The 23,407-nt window shown below is 41.7% G+C and overlaps 1 protein-coding gene across 4 annotated transcripts in view; it reads right to left on the reverse strand.

Annotated features, from left to right (window-relative positions):
• wdfy3 (WD repeat and FYVE domain containing 3) overlaps positions 1 to 23,407 on the reverse strand; it is a 306,723-nt gene that overhangs the window by 101,508 nt on the left and 181,808 nt on the right. For all 4 annotated transcript variants that reach the window (XM_060907259.1, XM_060907258.1, XM_060907257.1 and 1 more), the window contains 7 exons: positions 22,654 to 22,872; positions 21,562 to 21,743; positions 14,192 to 14,423; positions 12,921 to 13,081; positions 8,704 to 8,815; positions 8,397 to 8,587; positions 7,984 to 8,136 (listed from right to left, as the gene is read on the reverse strand). In XM_060907259.1, coding sequence (XP_060763242.1) covers positions 7,984 to 8,136; positions 8,397 to 8,587; positions 8,704 to 8,815; positions 12,921 to 13,081; positions 14,192 to 14,423; positions 21,562 to 21,743; positions 22,654 to 22,872 — 1,250 coding nt within the window. The remainder of the gene's footprint in view (positions 1 to 7,983; positions 8,137 to 8,396; positions 8,588 to 8,703; positions 8,816 to 12,920; positions 13,082 to 14,191; positions 14,424 to 21,561; positions 21,744 to 22,653; positions 22,873 to 23,407) is intronic.

Genomic DNA, 23,407 nt, shown 5'->3' on the forward strand with positions numbered 1-23,407 from the left:
ATCTGTTTTGTTTTTAATATCTCAATTAGATAGGCTGTGCATGTCTCTCTCTCTCTCTTATTCCTTACTAATATCCTCAATTTCATTCTTATTATACATTTTGACCTTATCAAGATTTCAGTGAATTTGATAATGTTATAAAGTAGGTGGAATTCCTTTGTCTCAAGGCAAACCACGGGGGGGGGGGGACGACGACTCACCTTCCCCCCAACACCTCAGATAACATTCCACACACACCCTGGCTCTCCCTTTCACAGATAACATTACAAACTTTATAGCCTCTCACACACACACACACGCTCTTATACATCTACATACTCAAGTATATGACCACACCTCCCTGTACATATTTAATCTGCTATTATTCATTTTTTTATCTTTATAATAAATTAATTTATTGAACAAACTGTGTTTTATTAGTGTTCCAATAAATATCTGAAGTCCCCAATCGCCCAAAGAATTCAAAAAGGTGCATATAAGTTATGTAATATGGTAAGTGATCAATAATAATTTGGAATATACCATAATCTAGCTGTTTGGTAATTTGTTATTAAGCACCAGGATTAATGGTATGATTCACTTGGAATGATTCACTGATTCGATTCACTTGAACAATTCACTTGAGTGATTCACTTCAAACGATTCAAATGAGACTGATTCATTTTAATTATTAACCTTCAAATTTAATGAGACTGATTTAATGAAATCACTTAATAATAACTGTGATTGCACCTACACCACCGTTTACCTTGATGACGCTTTGTGCATGACACCCATAGGTAGTTCTTTCCCAAACTGTTGCAACAAAAATGGAAGAACACAATTTCCTTGTATTTTTGTGTGCTTTACTGTAGGATTGACCACGAGTTGGCCTAGTGGTTAGCGTGTCCGCATCTCGACCGGGAGATCGTGAGTTCTCCTCGCAGTTGGGTCATACCAAAGACCATTATAAAGGCATGCTGCAATACAGATGCGAGTCGGAAAGTCAAACTCTCACGGTTACCAGAGGACTAGCCCCCTACTGTAACTCTAGCTGTATAGGCGAGAGGCTGAAGGCTGTTGAAACGGAGATCGGCGCCTTAAAGAGTTGGTTAGTACTGGGATGGGAGGCTGCCCGGGGAAGACCAGATTCTGGCGTGAGAGGGACTTTGACTTGACCATAGTGATTATAATTTCCCTTCACTGGAACTAAGAGACCCAAACCTGCTACATCATGACAATGCCCCTGTGCACAAGGCAAACTCCATGAAAACATGGTATGCCCAGTTTGGAGTAGAAGAACTTCAGTGTCCTGCACAGAGCCCTGACCTCAACCCCATTGAAACACTTTGGAATGAACTGGAACGCCACTGTACAACAATACCGAAGACATCAAAATGATGAAAACATACAGTGGTGCTTCAAAGTTTGTGAACCCTTTAGAATTTACTATATTTCTGCATAAATATGACCTAAAACAACATCAGATTTTCACACAAGTCCGAAAAGTAGATAAAGAGAACCCAGTTAAACAAATGAAACAAAAATATTATACTTGGTCATTTATTTATTGAGGAAAATGATCCAATATTACATATCTGTGAGTGGCAAAAGTATGTGAACCTTTTCTATCAGTATCTGGTGTGACCCCCTTGTGCAGCAATAACTGCAACTAAACGTTTGCGGTAACTGTTGATCAGTCCTGCACACGGGCTTGGAGGAATTTTAGCCCGTTCCTCCGTACAGAACAGCTTCAACTCTGGGATGTTGGTGGGTTTCCTCACATGAACTGCTCGCTTCAGGTCCTTCCACAACATTTCGATTGGATTAAGGTCAGGACTTTGACTTGGACATTCCAAAACATTAACTTTATTCTTCTTTAACCATTTTTTGGTAGAATGACTTGTGTGCTTAGGGTCGTTGTCTTGCTACATGACCCACCTTCTCTTGAGATTCAGTTCATGGACAGATGTCCTGACATTCTCCTTTAGAATTCGCTGGTATAATTCAGAATTCATTGCTCCATCAATGATGTCAAGCCATCCTGGCCCAGATGCAGCAAAACAGGCCCAAACCATGATGCTACCACCACCATGTTTCACAGATGAGATAAGGGTCTTATGCTGGAATGCAGTGTTTTCCTTTCTCCAAACATAATTCTCATTTAAACCAAAAAGTTCTATTTTGGTCTCATCCGTCCACAAAACATTTTTCCAATAGCCTTCTGGCTTGTCCACATGATCTTTAGCAAACTGGAGACGAGCAGCAATGTTCTTTTTGGAGAGCAGTGGATTTCTCCTTGCAACCCTGCCATGCACACCATTGTTGTTCAGTGTTCTCCTGATGGTGGACTCATGAACATTAACATTAGCCAATGTGAGCGAGGCCTTCAGTTGCTTAGAAGTTACCCTGGGGTCCTTTGTGACCTCGCTGACTATTACATGCCTTACTCTTGGAGTGATCTTTGTTGGTCGACCACTCCTGGGGAGGGTAACAATGGTCTTGAATTTCCTCCATTTGTACACAATCTGTCTGACTGTGGATTGGTGGAGTCCAAACTCTTTAGAGATGGTTTTGTAAACTTTTCCAGCCTGATGCTCATCAACAATGCTTTTTCTGAGGTCCTCAGAAATCTCCTTTGTTCGTGCCATGATACACTTCCACAAACGTGCTGTGAAGATCGGACTTTGATAGATCCCTGTTCTTTAAATAAAACAGGGTGCCCAATCACCCCACAATTGAATGACATTATGGACGTCAACCTCCTCCCCCTGATTCAGAAAATAGAACTTATACTCCAAAACTGGACTAAATTAGGCTTATCACTTCTAGGTAAGGTTAATATTTTGAAGATGGTAATAGTTCCCAAAATTAATTACATAAGTAATATGCTACCATTACATTTCCCACGCACTACCTTAGCAAAATATAATAAAGCGGTTTGTGGTTTTCTGTGGGCAGGTAAAAAACCATATGTAAATCAAACAAAACTTTATGCGGCTCCAGAAGATGGTGGCCTAGGTCTGCCTCATATAGCCTGGTATCACTATGCTTTCTGTCTAAAACAGTTATCCAAGATATACATCACTGCTGATATAGCTCCTGCTTGGGTGTCTATTGAAAGGGTCCTTACTTATCCATATCCGGTACAGGCCTTTATTACACAAACTAGTGGCAAGATTCCTCATGATAATCCAGTACTGGCATTTTCACGGGAGACTTGGCAAGTCTCACATAAAATCCTGAGCTTCCATCCAAATTTTACTTGTCAAACTTCATTATGGCATCATAAATGTCTCAAGATAGGCAAAAAGACATTTTCTTGGCCTGACTGGGTCAAGCTAGGCATTGTTTATATTGGGGATTTATTTGAGGGGGACACTTTCTTTTCTTTTGAACAATTAAGAGCAAAATATGGACTTCCAAATAAGGACTTTTGGAAATACTTACAGTTAAGCAGCTGTATTCTATCACATCTCAGACTATCACCACTTGCACCAGCTACTGAGTTACAAACCAGATTGGAACAAGAAAAGATTTTCATAATGAAAGCATCAGGCTTTTACAGTATTTTAAGGAAATACTGCCTCCTAGTTTTGGGGGCTTAAAAAGATGTTGGGAGAGGGATATGGGAGAAAGTATACCAGATGAAACGTGGGAACAAGTAATCAAGTCATGGTACAAAGTTTCAAGAGAAATGCAGACACGGTTGATGTGTTGTAAAATTATCAATAGGATTTATTGGACCCCGTCAAAAATGGCACGGTTAGGACTTAGAAACTCAGATGTGTGCTGGAGGTGCAACACTGAGTGTGGCACTCTTTTACATATGTTATACTCTTGCCCCATAATAGATCCCCTATGGTCTGAGATCATGTCTTTTATCAACAAGCTGCTGACCACTGCTCTGGTACGCCAACCGTTGCTCTGTCTCTTGGGTGTGGTGCCACAGGGGAGTGGGTTGAATGCCCGCCAATCCTCATGGTGCCGAACAGCTGTAATAGTTGGATGCAGGATAATATTACGACATTGGAAAACACAAGTGGCTATATCAGTGGTGGAATGGTTTAATGAGATGTCCAAGATTGCCTCTTATGAGAGGTTGTGCTATAGAATGATAGATAAGGAGGATGTTTATATGAAAATTTGGGGGCCTTATTTAGATATAATACAGTAAGCTGGTGGTCTGTTTTTTTGTTTCTTTTTCTCCTTTTGTTTATGAGGATATTCTAACATTCAGTGAGGTACAAATGTGTATAGTTACTTCACTTTTTATATAAAGTGTAAAACTTTGTTAGTTGATATCTGCCTGTAGTCCTCCCTGTTCACTTGTGGATGTTCTGTGTTTGTTTCATGTATTTGTGAAAAACCAATAAAAAGTGAAATACAAAAAAAAAAAAAAACAGGGTGCCCACTCACACCTGATTATCATCCCATTGATTGAAAACACCTGACTCTAATTTCACCTTCAAATTAACTGCTAATCCTAGAGGTTCACATACTTTTGCCACTCACCGATATGTAATATCGGATCATTTTTCTCAATAAATAAATGACCAAGTATAATATTTTTGTCTCATTTGTTTAACTGGGTTCTCTTTATCTACTTTTAGGACTTGTGTGAAAATCTGATGTTGTTTTAGGTCATATTTATGCAGAAATATAGACAATTCTAAAGGGTTCACAAACTTTCAAACACCACTGTATATAGAATAAGTATGGAATTGAAATGTTAAAAAACAAAAAATGTTCCATATTTTAGATTCTTCAAAGTAGCTACTGTTTACCTTGATGACCCTTTACACACTATTGGCATTATCTTGACCAGCTTCATGAGGCCGTCATCTGGAATGCTTTTCAATTAACAGGTGCCTTGTCAAAATTAATTAGTGCAATTTCTTGCCTTTTTACTGTGTAATTTATATTAAAAAAAAAAACCACAGTAAATAGCCCTATTCCACAAGTGTAGTAATCCATGCTATGTAAAGACCCACTCAACTAAGTAAAGAGAAATGACATCCATCATTACCTTAAAGGAGAACTGAAGGCAAATTTATGATCAAAATTCTCTCTCATTTTATAAAATACAGAAATCCATTTCTGACAGCTATTTTGCCACAGCTGAAGCAAGTTATGAGTGTTTGAAATATACTATGTAATATATCAGTCCATATGTCAAAGCGACGGCCGTAAACGAGCTTCGCTGAGACCTGTGCGAATCATCGTAGGACGGAAGTAAAACGTACAGCGCAAATCAAAGTGACCAACATCTGCCAACATTGTCAAAAGACGCGCGCCCTCTTTCGAATGCTGATGTAATCAAGCCAGAAGAAGTTTTCCGTGTCCGAAATCGCTCCCTACTCACTATATAAGGCACTATATAGTGTTTTAGGGCATACCTAACAACGTGTTTTCTTTCTCTCTCTCTCTCTCTCTCTCCCCCCCCCATCTGTCCCTCTGAGTTACATGTTGATCCTGGGATTGAGATGCTGGCCTCTTCTGCCCCTCGGACCTGCTTGATCCATCCTGGTGCCCTGTGTCTGGTCGGAGTTTTATCGCCCCACTCCTGTGAAGGACGGCCCCATGAGGACAGTTGAGGGTTATACCTGTTAAAACTGTTAATATTATAGTCAGGCTGTCTGTTGTTGCCCAAATGAGGATGGGTTCCCTTTTGAGTCTGGTTCCTCTCGAGGTTTCTTCCTCATGTCGTCTGAGGGAGTTTTTCCTTGCCACCTTCGCCACAGGCTTGCTCATTGGGGATAAAATTAGCTCATGTTTTAAGTCGTTCAAATTCTGTAAAGCTGCTTTGCGACAATGTTTGTTAAAAGCGCTGTACAAATAAACTTGATTTGATTTGACTATATAGTGGAGACGCCATTTTGTAGTGCTGCCCGAACCCTTAGTGAGGATTATGTGGGAAATGCGCTCAGTATAATATGTATTTATCACAAAAATACATGCATGTATTTATTACTTTGAAAACCCACCAACCGCCTGATCTGACACGTTTTAATTGTGCGACAGTAATGACGTAAATACCAGCACGACGGACTCGTCCTTATCCGGTCGTCTTTCCAACTCTTCTCTACTCCACGTTGGTTGGAAGTCGTATGGAATAATCTCCATCACTGATGAAGCTGGCAAATCTCGAAATTAATCTAAATTGGAATGATATGGCGATCTGGCCGCTGTGTAAACAGTTTTCAAAATGGCAGCACTGACACTTCACGTTTGAAGTCTCGCACGAGTCTCGTGAAGATCGCGCGGATAAGCGACGCCTACTGCGGACCAAATGAACTACGTTCAACATGGCTAAAAACCGAAAAGTGTAACATAATATGCCAATATGAGTCACGATATAAGGTTACTAAAACTGAAAACGTAATTGAATAACACGTTAAGAAATAAAGCAAGTTTAAAAATGACTTCGGTTCTCCTTTAAGACATGAAGTGACTTAATAAAAATAAAGAAAAAAACATCGAATTACAGTATAAGGTGTGTCCAAACTTTGGACTGGTACTGTACATGGAACTGTTATGAAGGCAAATGGAGTTGGGATGAGATGTAAGTCGGCTCACGCCGTTTTATTGCCTTCCCTGTTTGCTATTTCTGCGTGTTGGCACTGAAGCGGGAACACAACAGTCAAGACCTGAAAAATGCGAATCAGGCTATATTTTGTCAGGCTTATCTACTTACTGAAAGTATTTATGTATTTACTGTATGATTTATATATATCAGTTCAAGTTCAGGACCTCACGAGATTCGCATACGTAACTTCTTCTATTCAGTAAATGTCTCCGTCTACCAGAGACATTTTGCTACTTCAGCGGTGTTTTCAGGTGGACCTGAATTTTTTTTCAAATAAGAAGCTTATGCGTGTGAGCAAATGTTGGTATATATATATATATATATATATATATATATATATATATATATATATACACACACACACATATACATATATATATATATATATATATATATATATATACACACACGGCACTCGATTCTCAACTGCACCCCATGAAAATTTTCATCACCAGCCGCAACAGATCTAAACTCAACCTGGTTTAAAAAAAACAAAAGATGCCGCAGCCACAGGGATGAGAATGGGACATTTAAAAAAAAAAAAAAACAACTCTGAAATGTCTACCAATTTTCCCACATTTTTATATATATATATATATATATATATATATATATATATATATATATATATATATATATAAAATGGAGGTAACCGTAACGATATATTAGATTCCTCCTGACTCTCTTTGACAATTTAAGTAAAGCGTACCTTTGTGCTTTTTTGTTTTGATGTTTCTAGCTCCTCTGTTTCCATAATTGATCATATCTGAGCACAGAATACACAGAACCTTTCCTGGCACGTCCACTTTTCGGATATGTTCCGTCAGGCACGTCGTCACAGTTTGTGTCCCTATCTGCACGGTAACGCTACTATCGAGCCATGCCCATCGGAAACAGTTCTTTATCCCGTTCGATTTATCGATTTCCCTGGCACGATCCTTATTTTTGCGGTCCAAAACTTTCGCCATATTGGCGAAGTAACTTTGAAAACTAACCAAAATAACTAGAACTTAAGAAGAAGTGATCAAAACCGTGTACGTATAGCTTGTTTCTCCGCGAATTGTAGAAGTGAGATGAAACTAGCGCCAAAACGTTGCCGGAAATCGTCGCGAGTTGTCGTTAGCACAAATATTGAAGAAAGCAATGACGATTTCCGTTATCACAGCTGCAACTAATTTTGCGATGGGCGCTGCCGAAAGATGCTGGCGGTCGGTCGGTTGGTCCTGCCTGCTTGGGTCACCACAAGCCTCGCCTCGCGCCGATCCCTACCCCCCCAGAATTTTCTCAACGGATTTACACGTTTCACAAAAATGACATTTTCAGCGGGAAAAACTCGGAATTCCGCAGATCCGCGGAAAATTCTCATCCCTGCAGCCATACAAATAAACACCACCACAAAAGCATCGTGGCTATACCTCAAAGTCACACAGCAGGTCTTGGAAGGCAGTGGAGTTGGGAATGATGGAGGTCTCGTGGCCGCTATCTACCGTGCCCACTAACGAGAAGGTCAGGTGCAAGATGTGGCTGTTTAGTAGTGAGCGCTTTTTCTTCAGCAGCATGGCCAGCAGCTATAGACAAACACAGAGAGAAGAAGAAACACTACCGATAAGAGTTCTAATAACGATACATAATACAATTACACCAAATAAAACGGCACTATTTTAAACACATTTCATTCTTTATTGAGTCGATACCAATTTACTATTTCACTACTGATTGTCTCGGCTCAATCAATCAATCAATCAATCAGTGATCTGGTTATAAAAGAATAAAACAAAGGTAAAAATGGTCCAGGGTTCAAACGTTGTACACTGAGAGTGGAGCTCACCTGGTAGCCTCTGATACGCTCCATCTCTTTACTGGCCAGCGGGTTGCTCTTGACCACGCACACCAGAGCTTTGACGGCTGCGTACAGCCCTTCCACGTCTGATGCCATGGCCACTAAGCCAAGGATGGCGGCAGCACCACCCACATACTGCAACGTGGTGGCCACTGGGGTGGGCACAAAGGCTCTCACGCCTGCATTTGGGATGAAAAGAAATCCATATTTCTAACAAGAAGGATTAAAACAGCATAGCTCTTAAACTCTCAGTGACAGATTTATACGTAGATTTACAATGTGGACGAGTTCGTACCCAGGTAGCCTATCACAGCGGCGCCGATGGTCCTGGCCGGTCCGATCAGATGGCCTGCAGCGTTGTGGAGGAGCTTCACTGGAGTGGCGTTCTCATGAGACGAAACTGCCAACTGTAAAGAGGTTTCAGTATGATCGATCGGACACGACATCCTGCATGCAGTGTATCCCATGAACCCACATCCACAATTCAGTAACACAGACCAGAGACTGTTCTGTTAAAGCAGATATGCAGAGCCTTTATTTTTAAATCAATTTCTGAGTGGATAGTATCTCCATCCTTGACTCTTGTATGCTGCGTAAATGGGAATAAAAAAACCCCACATATTTTTGAGAGTTAAAATCGACCGCAAAGTTGGCATTCGAGCTGCCCCGCTGAGCCAGCCAGCCCTGAGCGCGTGACGTCACAGCGGGAACCGGTTTTAAGGCCGAGGTCTTTTATAGCTATAGACCAAAGTCATATAAATAAAAATTTAGGGTGAAAGTAAGAAATACCGTTACTGACTTGCTCAACTAAGACCGATTTGACTTCATTGATTGTGGGTTGACTCTCATTAAAACAGGACGGGTGTTCTAACTTATGCAACATACATGTACATGCATGCATTTTCACTGATAAAACGTAAAAGGCTAATTAAATAATCAGATGAACTGAGACGATCACATTCTGAAGCAAATTAAATAATCTTATACCGGTAACTTAAACACACAATACAAGTAACATGTATTAATCTAAATGCAGGTAAACAACGAGTAGTGTTGTTGTTTTGTATCCAAATGAGAGTCGCATCTTACTCGTCTGTGTTCTCGCTTCTTGAAGGCCGACCTTGTGGCCAATTGTTTTGAAACAATCTGACTTTTAGTTGTTCGTTCAGTTCTCCGTTCATTCGCTTCTTCCACGTAAGGGTGAGATATTGCTGCTGAGGCAAGCATATCCAGTGGAGAAATCAGACGGCTGGTCCACTCATTCTCCATTATCTCCATCCTGAGTACTCCGCCATTACTGTTCGGCTCAGGTAATTACTAAAACCGCGGGGAGGTCACTGCCTGAGCGATGCCACATCCTGTTCCATCCCGGGTTTTAGCAACAACCCTCGGCTCACACTCCGGGAGAACTGGTATAACTGAACTCCCTTTCCTTTTCTGATAGTTTTCTTTTCCTTTAATTGTTGGTAATGCACCCTCTTTCAATACGGGCTTATAGCCAACGCTCCTCAACAGATCAGAGGTCTCGTACGAGTCTTCAGTAAAATGCGCAGAGCAGAGGAGAGACCACTTCATAGGCGCCCAATGTGCCCGTGAACTTCTCGCAAAACGCGTCCAAATCTTTGCAGTTTGAACATTCTTGGGCCATGAATACAACGTAAATCCACTTTGTCATGTTGCTGCACCCGCCAGCAACACATCTGCGTGGCATGGTGATAAAATTAGCTCAAAATGGAGGATTGTTGCATGTTGCAGTCAGCTCTGTGTTTTAGTATCGCGGAAATGGCGATGAGACCGATAGCCTTCCTGCTGCGACGTCACAGATGTCAAGGTAATTCACTCAGACCGCTACCTATATAAATCACTTTAATTGTAAAAATTACTATATTAGATTCATTGTTAATGCTTAAAACTATTCCTGTGCCATTCTTGAGGTCTCAAGGCATTTATAAACAAAAAGTGAGGCCATGGCTCTGAGTATCTGCTTTAAACTTACAATTAAACACTGATTAGGGCATTAACAACATCTTCACTTAGGATTTTATTCATTATTGCCAGCAGGAATTTTCCCATAATGATTTAACCAAGAAAGACACCTGGCACTAAATTCCATCATGTTATTACCTCCGGATTAAAACGCGCCTGGCTGTGAAGGCGACCTGCTGATGCTGCTCTTCTGCAATATAGCTGACTGAGCACTTCACTTCTCTTACAAACTCCTTCCAAACTCCGAGCGTGCTGCCAAACACTGATTTTATTTAATCATGTGTGTTTATGGAATACTAATGCACTGTTGATGAAAGACATTTCTCAAACAATACACTATTCTTTGCAAGCAAGTTTGATATTATTTCACGAGCAGTGAAGCGATGATGACACAAATGCAGTTTGATCCAGTGTCTGAAATCAATAAGGCAGTCAATTTAAAGCTGAAACCAAACTTTGTAAGGTGGTACGGGAGCCATTTGTAGTGATACAATGAGCTATCCATGGAATATGAACACTTACTAAGACTTCAGACAGCATTAGAAAATAACAGCACATCTAAAAACAGTGCAATATTTGGTTGGGAACAAGTTCAGAGAAAAACCACGTGTGGTAACATTTAAATATATTAGCATGTATTTTATCCACACTCACTGGATATGAGTAATCGCGTGCTCTGATTGGCTACTCTACGACTAGGATATCAGCTCATAGACCATGAATAGAGAAAAATTGAATGGCGGAGCACATCAAGTCAGATACATCACTTTGTCATCAAGTATTTAAAAGAAACAGAAATAGCTAAAAGAATATAGTGTCGTTCCTCCCCTCCGGAATGTCTCCTGTTCCACACTCCAGCCCAGTCGGTGACCTTTAAGTTGGTTTGCTAACCACCAGAAAAACCCAAAAGAAGAAGAAAATGGCAGCACGTGTTACCGAACCAACAGAGGACGAAATAAACCACAAAAATAAATAAATAAATAAAAAGAATCAAAGTACTTGATGGTAAGAACATGTCTTTTATTTTTCAAGAAATATCGCATTTTTCACAAATTGCTATCGCCGGATTGTTTACATTCTAAGCGGAAATTATTTTGCTGGACGTTTTGCATAAAAAGTTTTTATTTATCGAATTTCCAAAAAAAAAAGCGCTCCGGTTCTCAAAATCCAGTGAATGTGGATAGAATAAAACAGTTATTCCACTCAACCGCATCGTACATGGCTTATAGCCAAATCGGTGCTACAGACCTCGTCGGCTATCAGCTCATGTACGACTCGATTTCATATGGCCCTTTTCCACTACCCTTTTTCAGCTCACTTCAGCTCGCTTCAGCTCACTTCAGCCCGACACGGCTCGCGTTTCGACTACCAAAAACCAGCACGACTCAGCTCGCTTCAGCCCTGCTTAGCCCCTAAAACTCGCACCGTTTTGGAGTGGGGCTGAAGCGAGCCAAACCGTGCCGAGTGAGGCTGGGGGCGTGAGCAGACACTCCCCTGTGCACTGATTGGTGAGGAGGAGTGTCCTCACATGCCCACACACGCCCCGCGAGCGCGCTGGGATCTGTAAACACCGTAAACCCGGAAGAAGGAGAAGAATTACGAATTACAAGAATTTCTGAAGCCTTATGCGCCTCGCCTCATCTATACGCTCTTGCCAGTATCTGCTGGCGTTGTCGGTGACAACAAGCCACAGCACCAAGACCAGCAACACTAACGACTCCATGTCCTCCATGTTTATTGTTTACTATTCGGGTCGTGAGACTACCGCTTAAAAGATCACTGATGTCACTGTTTGCGCCGCCTAACGACATCACGTGACGTCCACCCACTTTCGCTAACTCCACCCAATGTGTCCACCCACTTCCAGCCAGCATGGTTCAGCGCGGTTGTAGTCGAAATGCAACTCCAACAGCCCCGCTCAGCCCGACTCAGCACGGCACGGCTCAGCCCGACTCAGCCGCGTTTGTAGTGGAAAAGCGGCAATAGAATAACTGAATTATCCCTGTTTTATACAACATTTGGAGGTTTTCCTTTTATATTCACAGGTTTTCATTTTATCTTCGGTGCTTGGCATAGGGCGGTGCCGATCTCCGTTTCCATAGCCCTCGGCCTCTCGTCTATTACACAGCTAGGGTTATAGTGGGGGGGTGGGGGGCTAGTCCTCTGGTAACCGCGAGAGTTTGACTTCCCACTCGCATCTGTATTACAGCGTGCCTTGCCAGACAGCAGTTGGCACCATTTTTATGATCGTCTTTGGTACGACCCGACCGCGAGTAGAACTCGCGATCTCCCGACCGAGAAGCGGACACGCTAACCACTAGGCCAACTCGTGGTGCTTGTGTGTGTTTTTTTTTAAATTATATTCAACACACAACTTTGTACAGAACAGACCTGGGTTTCCCAAAAGCATCGCTAAATAATCGTTAAATGGTAGCGCGAGCAGCACAATGAGCACTCTCTCTCCTAGTTAAGATGCTCTTAGCGTTAAGAGGCTCTTAGGAAACCCACCCCACGTTGGTTGTTCACCTGTTTGGCGATGGCTTTGCTGTCCAGCTTGTTGTAGGCCTTGCGGATCTTGGCCACGGTGAGGGAGGAGACGGAGAGGGCGTAGAGACTGAAGGACACTTTCTCCTCTGGAACCAGTGATACAGGACACGGAGGAACAGCTTCAGTCTTCGAGTCTTTACCTGTGGAGGAGAGATGATGATACAAGAAGCCAATAAATATAGGAAGTCAGGATCAGATTCTTAAAATTGAGATTCGTGCATGAAACTATGACTGGATCATCTGAATACTCAGTATGCACTAATGTCAGTCAAGTACCTTCTACCCGACTGTTACCATAGTACGTTCTACAAGTACGCAAGCGAGTAGTAAGGACAGAATTTGGATGTACTCTACCGCCATGTTACCGGTCCTTTGACTCAAATGTTCACAGATGATGTTTCCCTACTAATGCTGCGAAAAAAAAAAATTACTTCTGCAACGGCATTTTTACATCACCAGAGAGACCCCTTAGATGAAGCAACAACTCACTTTGCTTCAGTCCGCCATCATCTTTCTATTTTTCCTGGAGGAATTCTTCTACTTCGGTTATTCAGAGGCTCCAGGTGACTTTTGGGATCGCGTAGTGTCGTATATTTGCATACTACAAACGTAGTAGATCATATGGCTACCATTTGACTACTATTAAATGCCGACTGAGTATTCGGGAGACCATACAAATGACGACATATTGCTTTTTGCGTACTATATTAATAAGGCAGTACGAAAGCGGCTAGAGATAATGAGTATGGATGGAGCCTACAAGGGCACCCTTGACTCAAACAGACTGGTTTCCAGAGAGTTATACTTTCCAGGGAACCCAATTAATTCTCTTTTTGTAGAGTCAAGGGTGTGCTTGAATGCTGCTATGGCAACAGTTTTAATTTGCAAACCTGAAGCACAAAGAATAAGTCTTGCACCTTGAATAGTTTTTTTTTTTTTCCCATACTGCATACTAAAATGTCATACCATCGTTACATTTTCATTCAAATAGCTACGAATTTATAGGATTCCGCCATCAGGTCTTGATCGAATCTTAACCTACTCCATCCGTCACAGATTGTTTACTTATAATGAAAAAAGTCCATGCGATATTCATTAATAAACATTTATCATTTGTATTATTCAGATACTCCTTATAATAATCCAGAACTGCTTTACGATGAGCAAAATCCATAAGGTCGCATGTACACATCCACATCTAAACATACAGTATGAATTAAACGTATCCAAGCTTCGCTAAAATGACTCACATGGCACGTAGACTGCCTGAAAGCTGCCGACGTAGTTCGGCCCGAGTTCGTAAATGGTGCTCACGCTGGCAGCAGGCAGCACTTCTTCCAGGAAGTGTGTAGGTCCTAAACGCCACACCAGAGAGGAAAGCTGCCGCTGAGCAGGAGGAGTCCCGATGTAGCTGTACACCGTGCTCACCACAGGAGTGTTGGCAGCTCCGGAGCCACCAGGTACACTGTGTACGTAGTGGAGCTAGATAGTGAGAGAGGTAGAGAGTGAAATCCAGGAGACGGAAAGGAGGAAGTGGTTTGAGGTGACTGTGTGGTTTGTGCGCTGGTTGTTCTCATTGCTTCATCTCACTTCAGATCAGAACAAGCAAACGCAAACCACAAAGGTGGTGTGATGTGTTTCTACACAACGCTAGGGCTGTACAAGCGAAGCTGAAATACAACCCCAATTCCAAAAAAGTTGGGACAAAGTACAAATTGTAAATAAAAACGGAATGCAATAATTTACAAATCTCAAAAACTGATATTGTATTCACAACAGAACATAGACAACATATCAAATGTCGAAAGTGAGACATTTTGAAATTTCATGCCAAATATTGGCTCATTTGAAATTTCATGACAGCAACACATCTCAAAAAAGTTGGGACAGGGGCAATAAGAGGCTGGAAAAGTTAAAGGTACAAAAAAGGAACAGCTGGAGGACCAAATTGCAACTCATTAGGTCAATTGGCAATAGGTCATTAACGTGACTGGGTATAAAAAGAGCATCTTGGAGTGGCAGCGGCTCTCAGGAGTAAAGATGGGAAGAGGATCACCAATCCCCCCAATTCTGCGCCGACAAACAGTGGAGCAATATCAGAAAGGAGTTCGACAGTGTAAAATTGCAAAGAGTTTGAACATATCATCATCTACAGTGCATAATATCATCAAAAGATTCAGAGAATCTGGAAGAATCTGTACATAAGGGTCAAGGCCGGAAAACCATACTGGGTGCCCGTGATCTTCGGGCCCTAAGGCTGCTGGGCCATAGAAGGTTCACGCTGCACGCTGCACGCTACACGCGTGTAAAGAAAAGTGGACAAACGTAGCATGACTTGCTCTGGGCCATAGAACGGTGTTCACGTTGCACGCTGCACACTTCACGCGTGAAGCGTGAAATGAACATGCACACTTTTTTCTAGGCGTGAAGACGGAAATTCCAGTCAATGCATGCGGTCACCGCCGCGCCAGCCAATCAGAACGGGTCTAGGGAGATAACTCTATGCTTTCAGGGGAAAACTTCAGAAAAAATATAATTGAATGGTATAATTGAAAAATAGTTCTTCATCGGGATTGTCAAGCAGATTATAGAATGTTCGGTGAAATTCACCACGGGTTTCTCTCAGAAGGAAGTGCTCTCGGCTCCAAATTCTGTTCCTTTTTCTCTTCCTCTGTCTCAGTAAAAGCAGAATGAGGCAATCGTCGTCATCCGAAGAGTCTATATTGTTGGTTACTCGGTCAAAGTAGAACAGACGCAACACGTGAACATCCAAGCATGAAGTTTAATGGCCCAGGGTCCGGTTCTTCACGTGAACGTGTAGCGTGCAGCATGCAGCGTGCAGCGTGAACCTTCTATGGCCCAGCAGCCTTAGACGGCACTGCATCACATACAGGCATGCTTCTGTATTGGAAATCACAAAATGGGCTCAGGAATATTTCCAGAGAACATTATCTGTGAACACAATTCACCGTGCCATCCGCCGTTGCCAGCTAAAACTCTATAGTTCAAAGAAGAAGCCGTATCTAAACACGATCCAGAAGCGCAGACGTCTTCTCTGGGCCAAGGCTCATTTAAAATGGACTGTGGCAAAGTGGAAAACTGTTCTGTGGTCAGACGAATCAAAATGTGAAGTTCTTTATGGAAATCAGGGACGCCGTCTCATTCGGACTAAAGAGGAGAAGGACGACCCGAGTTGTTATTAGCGCTCAGTTCAGAAGCCTGCATCTCTGATGGTATGGGGTTGCATTAGTGCGTGTGGCGTGGGCAGCTTAAGGCCAATTTTATACTGACAACCCAGTCCTCGCAGATGGCCTCGCAGATAGCGTCTGCGAAGCCTTCCCCCCTTCGCAGACGCTCTGCGCACACCCTACGCGCACCTCCCAAAAATTGTGACCACCGCAGACAGCGTCGCAGACAAGAGGGCTCTGATTGGTCCACTCTACATCCGCTGTACACGCACTTCCGCTTTCCTACTTTCCCGGTTTGTTTTGTTTTCACGACCGCCATTTTTAAAAACACGAGCGAAGACGGAGCAGCACGAAGAGCGGTTGATCAAGGAAGTGAGGAAGTACGTACATCTATACGACTCCAGTTCTAGTCATTATAAGCATAATTATAAGTAACCGGAGGATAAACACTCCACTAACCACACCCACCAACTACTCCTAGCGATTTCGCGACTTCGCGCCCCCTTGCGTTGTTGTGGTGAATAACATCGCGCACGCCTATTACTCCCCGCTCAACGATAAATTACAACTGTCTGCGAAAAGCTATCTGCGAAAGCCTTGTCGCAGAAGCATGCAGAGGCCTTTACACATCTGGAAAGACACAATCAATGCTGAAAGGTATATCCAGGTTCTAGAGCAACATATGCTCCCATCCAGACGACGTCTCTTTCAGGGAAGACCTTGCATTTTCCAACATGACAATGCCAAACCACATACTGCATCAATTACAGCATCATGGCTGCGTAGAAGAAGGGTCCGGGTACTGAACTGGCCAGCCTGCAGTCCAGATCTTTCACCCATAGAAAACATTTGGCGCATCATAAAACGGAAGATACGACAAAAAAGACCTAAGACGGTTGAGCAACTAGAATCCTACATTAGACAAGAATGGGTTAACATTCCTATCCCTAAACTTGAGCAACTTGTCTCCTCAGTCCCCAGACGTTTACAGACTGTTGTAAAGAGAAAAGGGGATGTCTCACAGTGGTAAACATGGCCTTGTCCCAACTTTTTTGAGATGTGTTGTCGTCATGAAATTTAAAATCACCTAATTTTTCTCTTTAAATGATACATTTTCTCAGTTTAAACATTTGATATGTCATCTATGTTCTATTCTGAATAAAATATGGAATTTTGAAACTTCCACATCATTGCATTCCGTTTTTATTTACAATTTGTACTTTGTCCCAACTTTTTTGGAATCGGGGTTGTAGAACAGCTTACATTTTTAACCTCGGATCAGTTATAAAAACTGATTACAAAAAAAACCACCCTCTTTTTCTTTCTTTCCTTTTCCATTCCAAGAGATACATGCAGTCATTTAAGCCTGTTCAGTTTCATTTGCAGAAAGTATCCAGTTTCTGGCATATTTACATCTCAAATATCAAATTTTTTGAAGCACCCTGTATTTCAGATTCTATTTCATTTCTCGTTTCATGCCGCGACTATCGGGAGCATCCAGAATGAATGATGGCGTCATCTAGTAGCAGAGGTGGACAGTAGCAAAGTACATTTACTTGAGTACGGTACTTAAGTACACTTTTTTTTTTTGGAAACTTATGACTTTAACTTCACTACGTTTGAAAGACAAATATCGCACTTTTCACTCCACTACATTTCTATCAAGGTCCTCGTTACTATGAAACAGCTTAGGAAGTGGATGCTTTTTTTCTTTTCTTTTCTAAAACGTGATTGATTTTTCCCCAGGTGACACTGAGACAGCCGATCAGTAATCACTCGGGTCACGTCACGTCCATAGACTGGATAAAATCAAGTTCAATGATTTCTCAGCAGCGTTATTTCAACACGATCAGTTGATGGCAGAATGGAAGGAGGCGGTTCTTCTGGAGAATGCACGCACACCCATGGCCCATGAACACGTTTTGGTTCTCTGTACTTTCTGAACATTTCGTTTTAAATGTTTGCTTTGTTTGCCTAAAACGAACCACATCACGGCCGATAAAAACTCACCGTCCAACCTGTGGAAGCATATTGAGGTATATAAGCGTTTTATTCCAAGAGAAAGCTTGCAACGAAGTTGTCTGTGCTTTTAGAGCGAGCGATAACGTTGCAATAGCTATGCAGTCTGGTTAGTCAAATGACTTCCTATGGATTTGCCCGCCAAGTTGCCATCGCCTTGTCCACGGCTAACGTTTACACACAGCTAGTTAACTTGGACATTGTTAGTTAGCATGTAAAAACGGAGTTACGCTAATATGAATAATGTTAACTTATCTGAAGTCCTTTCAGAAATATATTTTAGCATAATCTTGCCAAATAAACAAAATGCAGAATTTTTTTCTTTTCTAGTAGCGTTAGCGACCCAATATGATTTTGAGTTTGAAAAGAGTTTGCTAGCATGTCAGGTGGAGTTTCACTGGCTAGCTAGCTTAACGTTAAACCACCATGATGGCACAGCATGCGTTCATTTTGTAAATCCAGTCAGTTGTTTCAGAAGCGTTAGGTTTTGTAAGCATTGTGGCAATAATACAACGATGCACTGACAGAAAATGTACTTTTAATACTTAAGTATTTTTAAAAGCAAGTACTTCAGTACTTTAACTTAAGTAAAAATTTGACGGGACAACTTTCACTTGTATCGGAGTAACATTTAACCAGCGGGATCTGTACTTTGACTTAGGTAATGAAGTTGGGTACTTTGTCCACCTCTGTCTAGTAGTGATGACATAATTATTATAGATGTGACAGATAAAAAAAAAAAAAAAAAAAAAAAAAAAAAAATTCCCTCCCAGGTGATTTTTTTTTTTTTTGACCTGGGATAACAGCTCATATTTTCCCAAATTAGGACCCAAATCCTAACCCTAACTTTGTTTTATTATAACATACAAAGTCTTCCCAAATCCTAACCCTAGATATACCAAGTCTTCCTAATACAAGTAGCAAATTATGACCTGGGTTAAAAATTCTAACCTAGGTTGACCTGACCTCTAACACAAACATGCTCTGAAGAAAGAGAATGTTTGGGGTACACCCGTTGTTGGAACGGAGACGACAATAGGGAGAGTTTTACAATCTTGTTCAAGAGTAGAAGCTGAGAGAAGGGACGCTGGGCAACAAGATTAATGAGCTGCTCACTCGTTTTGCCAGGTTTTGCTTGTTGCTCTATTGTGTGGCATCAGTGGAACCCAGTGCAACTCTCACTTGATTGGTCAGGTAAACATTTTCCCATGTGAAATTTCAAAACCAACAAGATGGCTCTGACTGCATTCTTTCATTGGCTCAAATTTCATTCTTGGGATGTAAAGACTAATAAAAAAAAAAAAAACCTTGTACTTAAAGGGGAACTGAAGTCATTTTTAAACTTGCTTAATTTCTTAACGTGGTATTCAATTAAGTTTTCGGTTTTAGTAACCTTATATCGTGACTCGTATTGGCAACTAATTGCAATTAAATATTATACTTATCAGTGGCACGGTGGTGTATTGGTCAGCACTGTCGCCTCACAGCAAGAAGGTCCTGGGTTCGAGCCCAGTGGCCGACGGCGGCCTTTCTGTGTAGAGTTTGCATGTTCTCCCCGTGTCTGTATGGGTTTCCTTTGGGTGCTCCGGTTTCCCCCACAGTCCAAAGACATGTGGTTAGGTTAACATGGGGCAGCCTTGGGCTGAAGTGCCCTTGAGCGAGGCACCGAACCCCTGACTGCCCACTGCTCTGGGTATGCGCGCGCGCGCGTGCGTGCGTTCACTGCTTCAGATGGGTTAAATCCAGAGGCTGAATCTCAATGTGCATGTGACAAATAAAGGTTTCTTCTTCTATTCGGTTTTTAGCCATGCTGAATTTAGTTCGTTTGGTCCACGGCAGGCGTCGCTTATCCGCGCGATCTTCACGAGACTTGTGCGAGACTTCGAAACGTCAAGTGTCAGCGCCGCCATTTTGAAAACTGTTTCCCAAACGAAATATTGCACAAAAACGAGTTTAAATGACGATTACCGCATACTTCTGTCAAACTTTCCTGATTGCTATCAAAACAAACAAAAACTTCCGGCTTGATTACGTCAGCATTCGAAAAAGGACGCGCGCGTCTTTGGACAACGTTGGCAGATGTCGGTCACTTTGATTTCCGCTGTACGTTTTACTTCCGTCCTACGATGTCTCGCACAGGTCTCGGCGAAGCTCATTTACGGCCATTGCTTTGACATACGGACTGTACTTCAAACACTCATAACTTGCTATAGCAGTGACAAAATAGCGATCAAAAATGCATTCCGATATTTAATAAAATGAGAGAAATAGAATTTTGATTTAAAAAAAAAAATTGCCTTCAGTTTTTCTTTAACGGCCTGCGTGATTTTGTGCGAATATTCCGTGCAAAAAATTCAGACTTGGTGTGCAAGGGACTTTATTAACAAAATTTGAACACCATGGAGTTGGCAGCATTGAATAGAGCATTGCAATATAATTTAAAAAAACCCTACCCAACCCTCCACTGTATTTAGTCCTCAAAATTCAGGAGTAGTAGTAGTCTGTCCACGCCCCACCCACTCAATTATTCAGGCTGGGTTTTTTTTTTTTTAAGATATTCACCCAGCCAAATTCACTGCACAAAATTCACTTCACAAAAGCAGACACGATCGAGCCTGTAATACTATGAAATGATATCCAGCCAATCAGTGCAGTCCCAATCCCCGGGTAGTACTTATAATGCTTAAATTATAAGTAGATTTTTCAGGAATATCTGAACTAACTCTGGTATTTGAATTCCGAGTGTATTTTGATCCTATGAATTAAATCGTGTTCAAATTTTATTATAAAGAATTTAATGGCTCATCACATCAAACTCTTCATGGCTCTGTTTTGTGCCACTTACAGTGAAACTGATTTTCATTCACCCACACAATCTGGATATTCTTTCACGGAGGACCGAAACGATGTCAGCGTCATCTCAAGACCGATTTAAGCTTTAGATCCTCTTCTGGTGCGAAGTCATACAACAGAAATTATATATATGTGTGGCTCGTTTTGACCTCAATACTTAGGATTTCTGTGTCCATTTCCATAAATATGTTTACACTGTGAAAAATTTCGGTCATGATAAGACATAATGGGCATTTGCAAATCAATTGCTTTTTATATCTGTTCTCAGTATATTGGGATAAAATCCAAAGTAATGGCCTGAAGGATCAAATAAGCACACAGGAAACAAGCAACCCTGCGCAAACCAACTAAGTGTGAAAGCAGGATAATGACACTTAATAGCCATTATTAACTTTAAAAAGGGCAGCGTAGACTATTACGAGCCATGAAGAAGCTGCAAATTTGAATAAAATTATACTGACCATTCTGAAATCAATTGAATGGAATTATAAAACAAAATAAAATAAATTTGGTGAATAAAGTCCAGGAAAACGAAAGCGTGTTCACGTCAGTCGCCTCACCTTGACTGTGTTGACCAGCTGGCCGTCGATGTAGAGCGTAGCCATGCTGTTCTTCAGCATCCCTTTGCTCATGACCAGCACCAGGTGGTGCCACTGGCCCTCGCCGATGAGGTCAGTGCAGCGGAAACGGGCGCAGCACGGCAGCAGCTCGTAGAACGACGACTCCTCGCTGAAGTCATCCGCTGCAGAGCGAACCACACAGGAAGTCAGGACACACATACTGAGCTGCAGACAAAAGACAGTGAACTGAAAAGCCTATCTATCCTAATGAGATATTTACCGCACTACAGACATAAAAAGACTAAACGCACGCAGTACAGCAACATGTACGATCTCCCATGAACGCAATCTCAGACCAAAGACAGAACTAGAACTAATATTAACATCACCGAATGCATAGAAAAAAAAATTCTAAAACCACATGAATAAATCTCTACGCTTATAAATATACATCTGGGTCAAAGAGAAGATGCGCCTAATTTGCATTCAAAGTTGATTTTTTTTTCCCCCCCGGAAAATTAACAGCAGGCATGAATATTCTGTAAACATTCTGTCCTTTGTCTCCGTTATCTATTAAATGTGTTTATGGGAAAGTTGAAATAAAGTGCAAGCTTGTTATTCAGGAGAAAAGTCTGCATTGTTTGTCATCCTTACAATGAAAAACAAATCGGAACATAAATTAACATGACTTTTTTTTTTTTTTTTACTTTTATTTAAAATTAGATAACTATAATTAGATTTCCTATTTAAAAACCATTTCCATCTTTGACCCATATACACTACAACAGCCATACACCGAGCCTTAACTCCTGTAAACTCCCGCAGGTCCAGACCTACATTCCTCATTCCCACATACGCGCATTTTCTACCATTTTCACACTCGCAACTGAATAATTCATCGTCGTTACTGAATAATGTGCTTTCGAAAAGAAGAGGATCTCACAATAAGACAGCACCGGCACAATGTAGAAAGAAACAATAGTAATCCCAATGGAGTACAAATTATACTACTAAATAATTACACCGAAATGAACATTATCTAGCAATATGTCGGTGTACGTCATGAAGGCGGCGAAGAGAAAAATGACTTGCCGTAGCTCTGCAGCAGCTCCTCTTTGGTGGAGACGATGAGCGAGCGGTCTTTGGCTGACAGCACGATGGCCAGACAGACGTAGTGCTGCTCGGATGCTGTGGCTCTCCTCACGACGGTTAGTAAACGCACTGGGTGTGTGTGTGGAGACGTGCTGAAACGCTCCACGCAGAACCAGGTGGAGTAACTGAGGCCCGATGGAGGAGGAAACAAGCGCTCACCTGTGCACAGCGAGGAATACGTTACAAATTTCAACATAAAACTGATCCTCTATAGAAGGATCTCGATACAAGAACACACACACACACACACCTTTATGCTATATGGATGCAAGTGTTTCACTAGGAAATGCACCACTCGTATTTTTCATACCGTGACACAGATTTAGGTCACTCGTGATGAAATTGATGATCTGTTTTGATAAATTTGAGTGCTTCTTGTTTGTCAATGTGTCGATATAATAAAAAGGAAAAATCACACGTCGGCTTGAAGACATTGAAGTTTATCTTGTGTTGAAAAACTTGCATTTTTCATTGGAAATACTTCGCCGATCGGAGTGACACCCACGTACACGGTCGGAATAAAACCTTGGGGGGGGAACTCATGTGACTGGGCAGATATGGATTTTTTTTTTTAATCCGGTCTGGAAAAAGCCGTATGCAGACCCGGACCAGTTTCCCTCGCTTTTGCCGTTTTCATTTTGCTCTGAATTGTTAATTTGAAAAATGAGCACAGCGAAAGCTAATTTTATTTTCC

Source organism: Neoarius graeffei, chromosome 24, assembly GCF_027579695.1.
Source record: "Neoarius graeffei isolate fNeoGra1 chromosome 24, fNeoGra1.pri, whole genome shotgun sequence".
Taxonomy (NCBI): domain Eukaryota; kingdom Metazoa; phylum Chordata; class Actinopteri; order Siluriformes; family Ariidae; genus Neoarius; species Neoarius graeffei.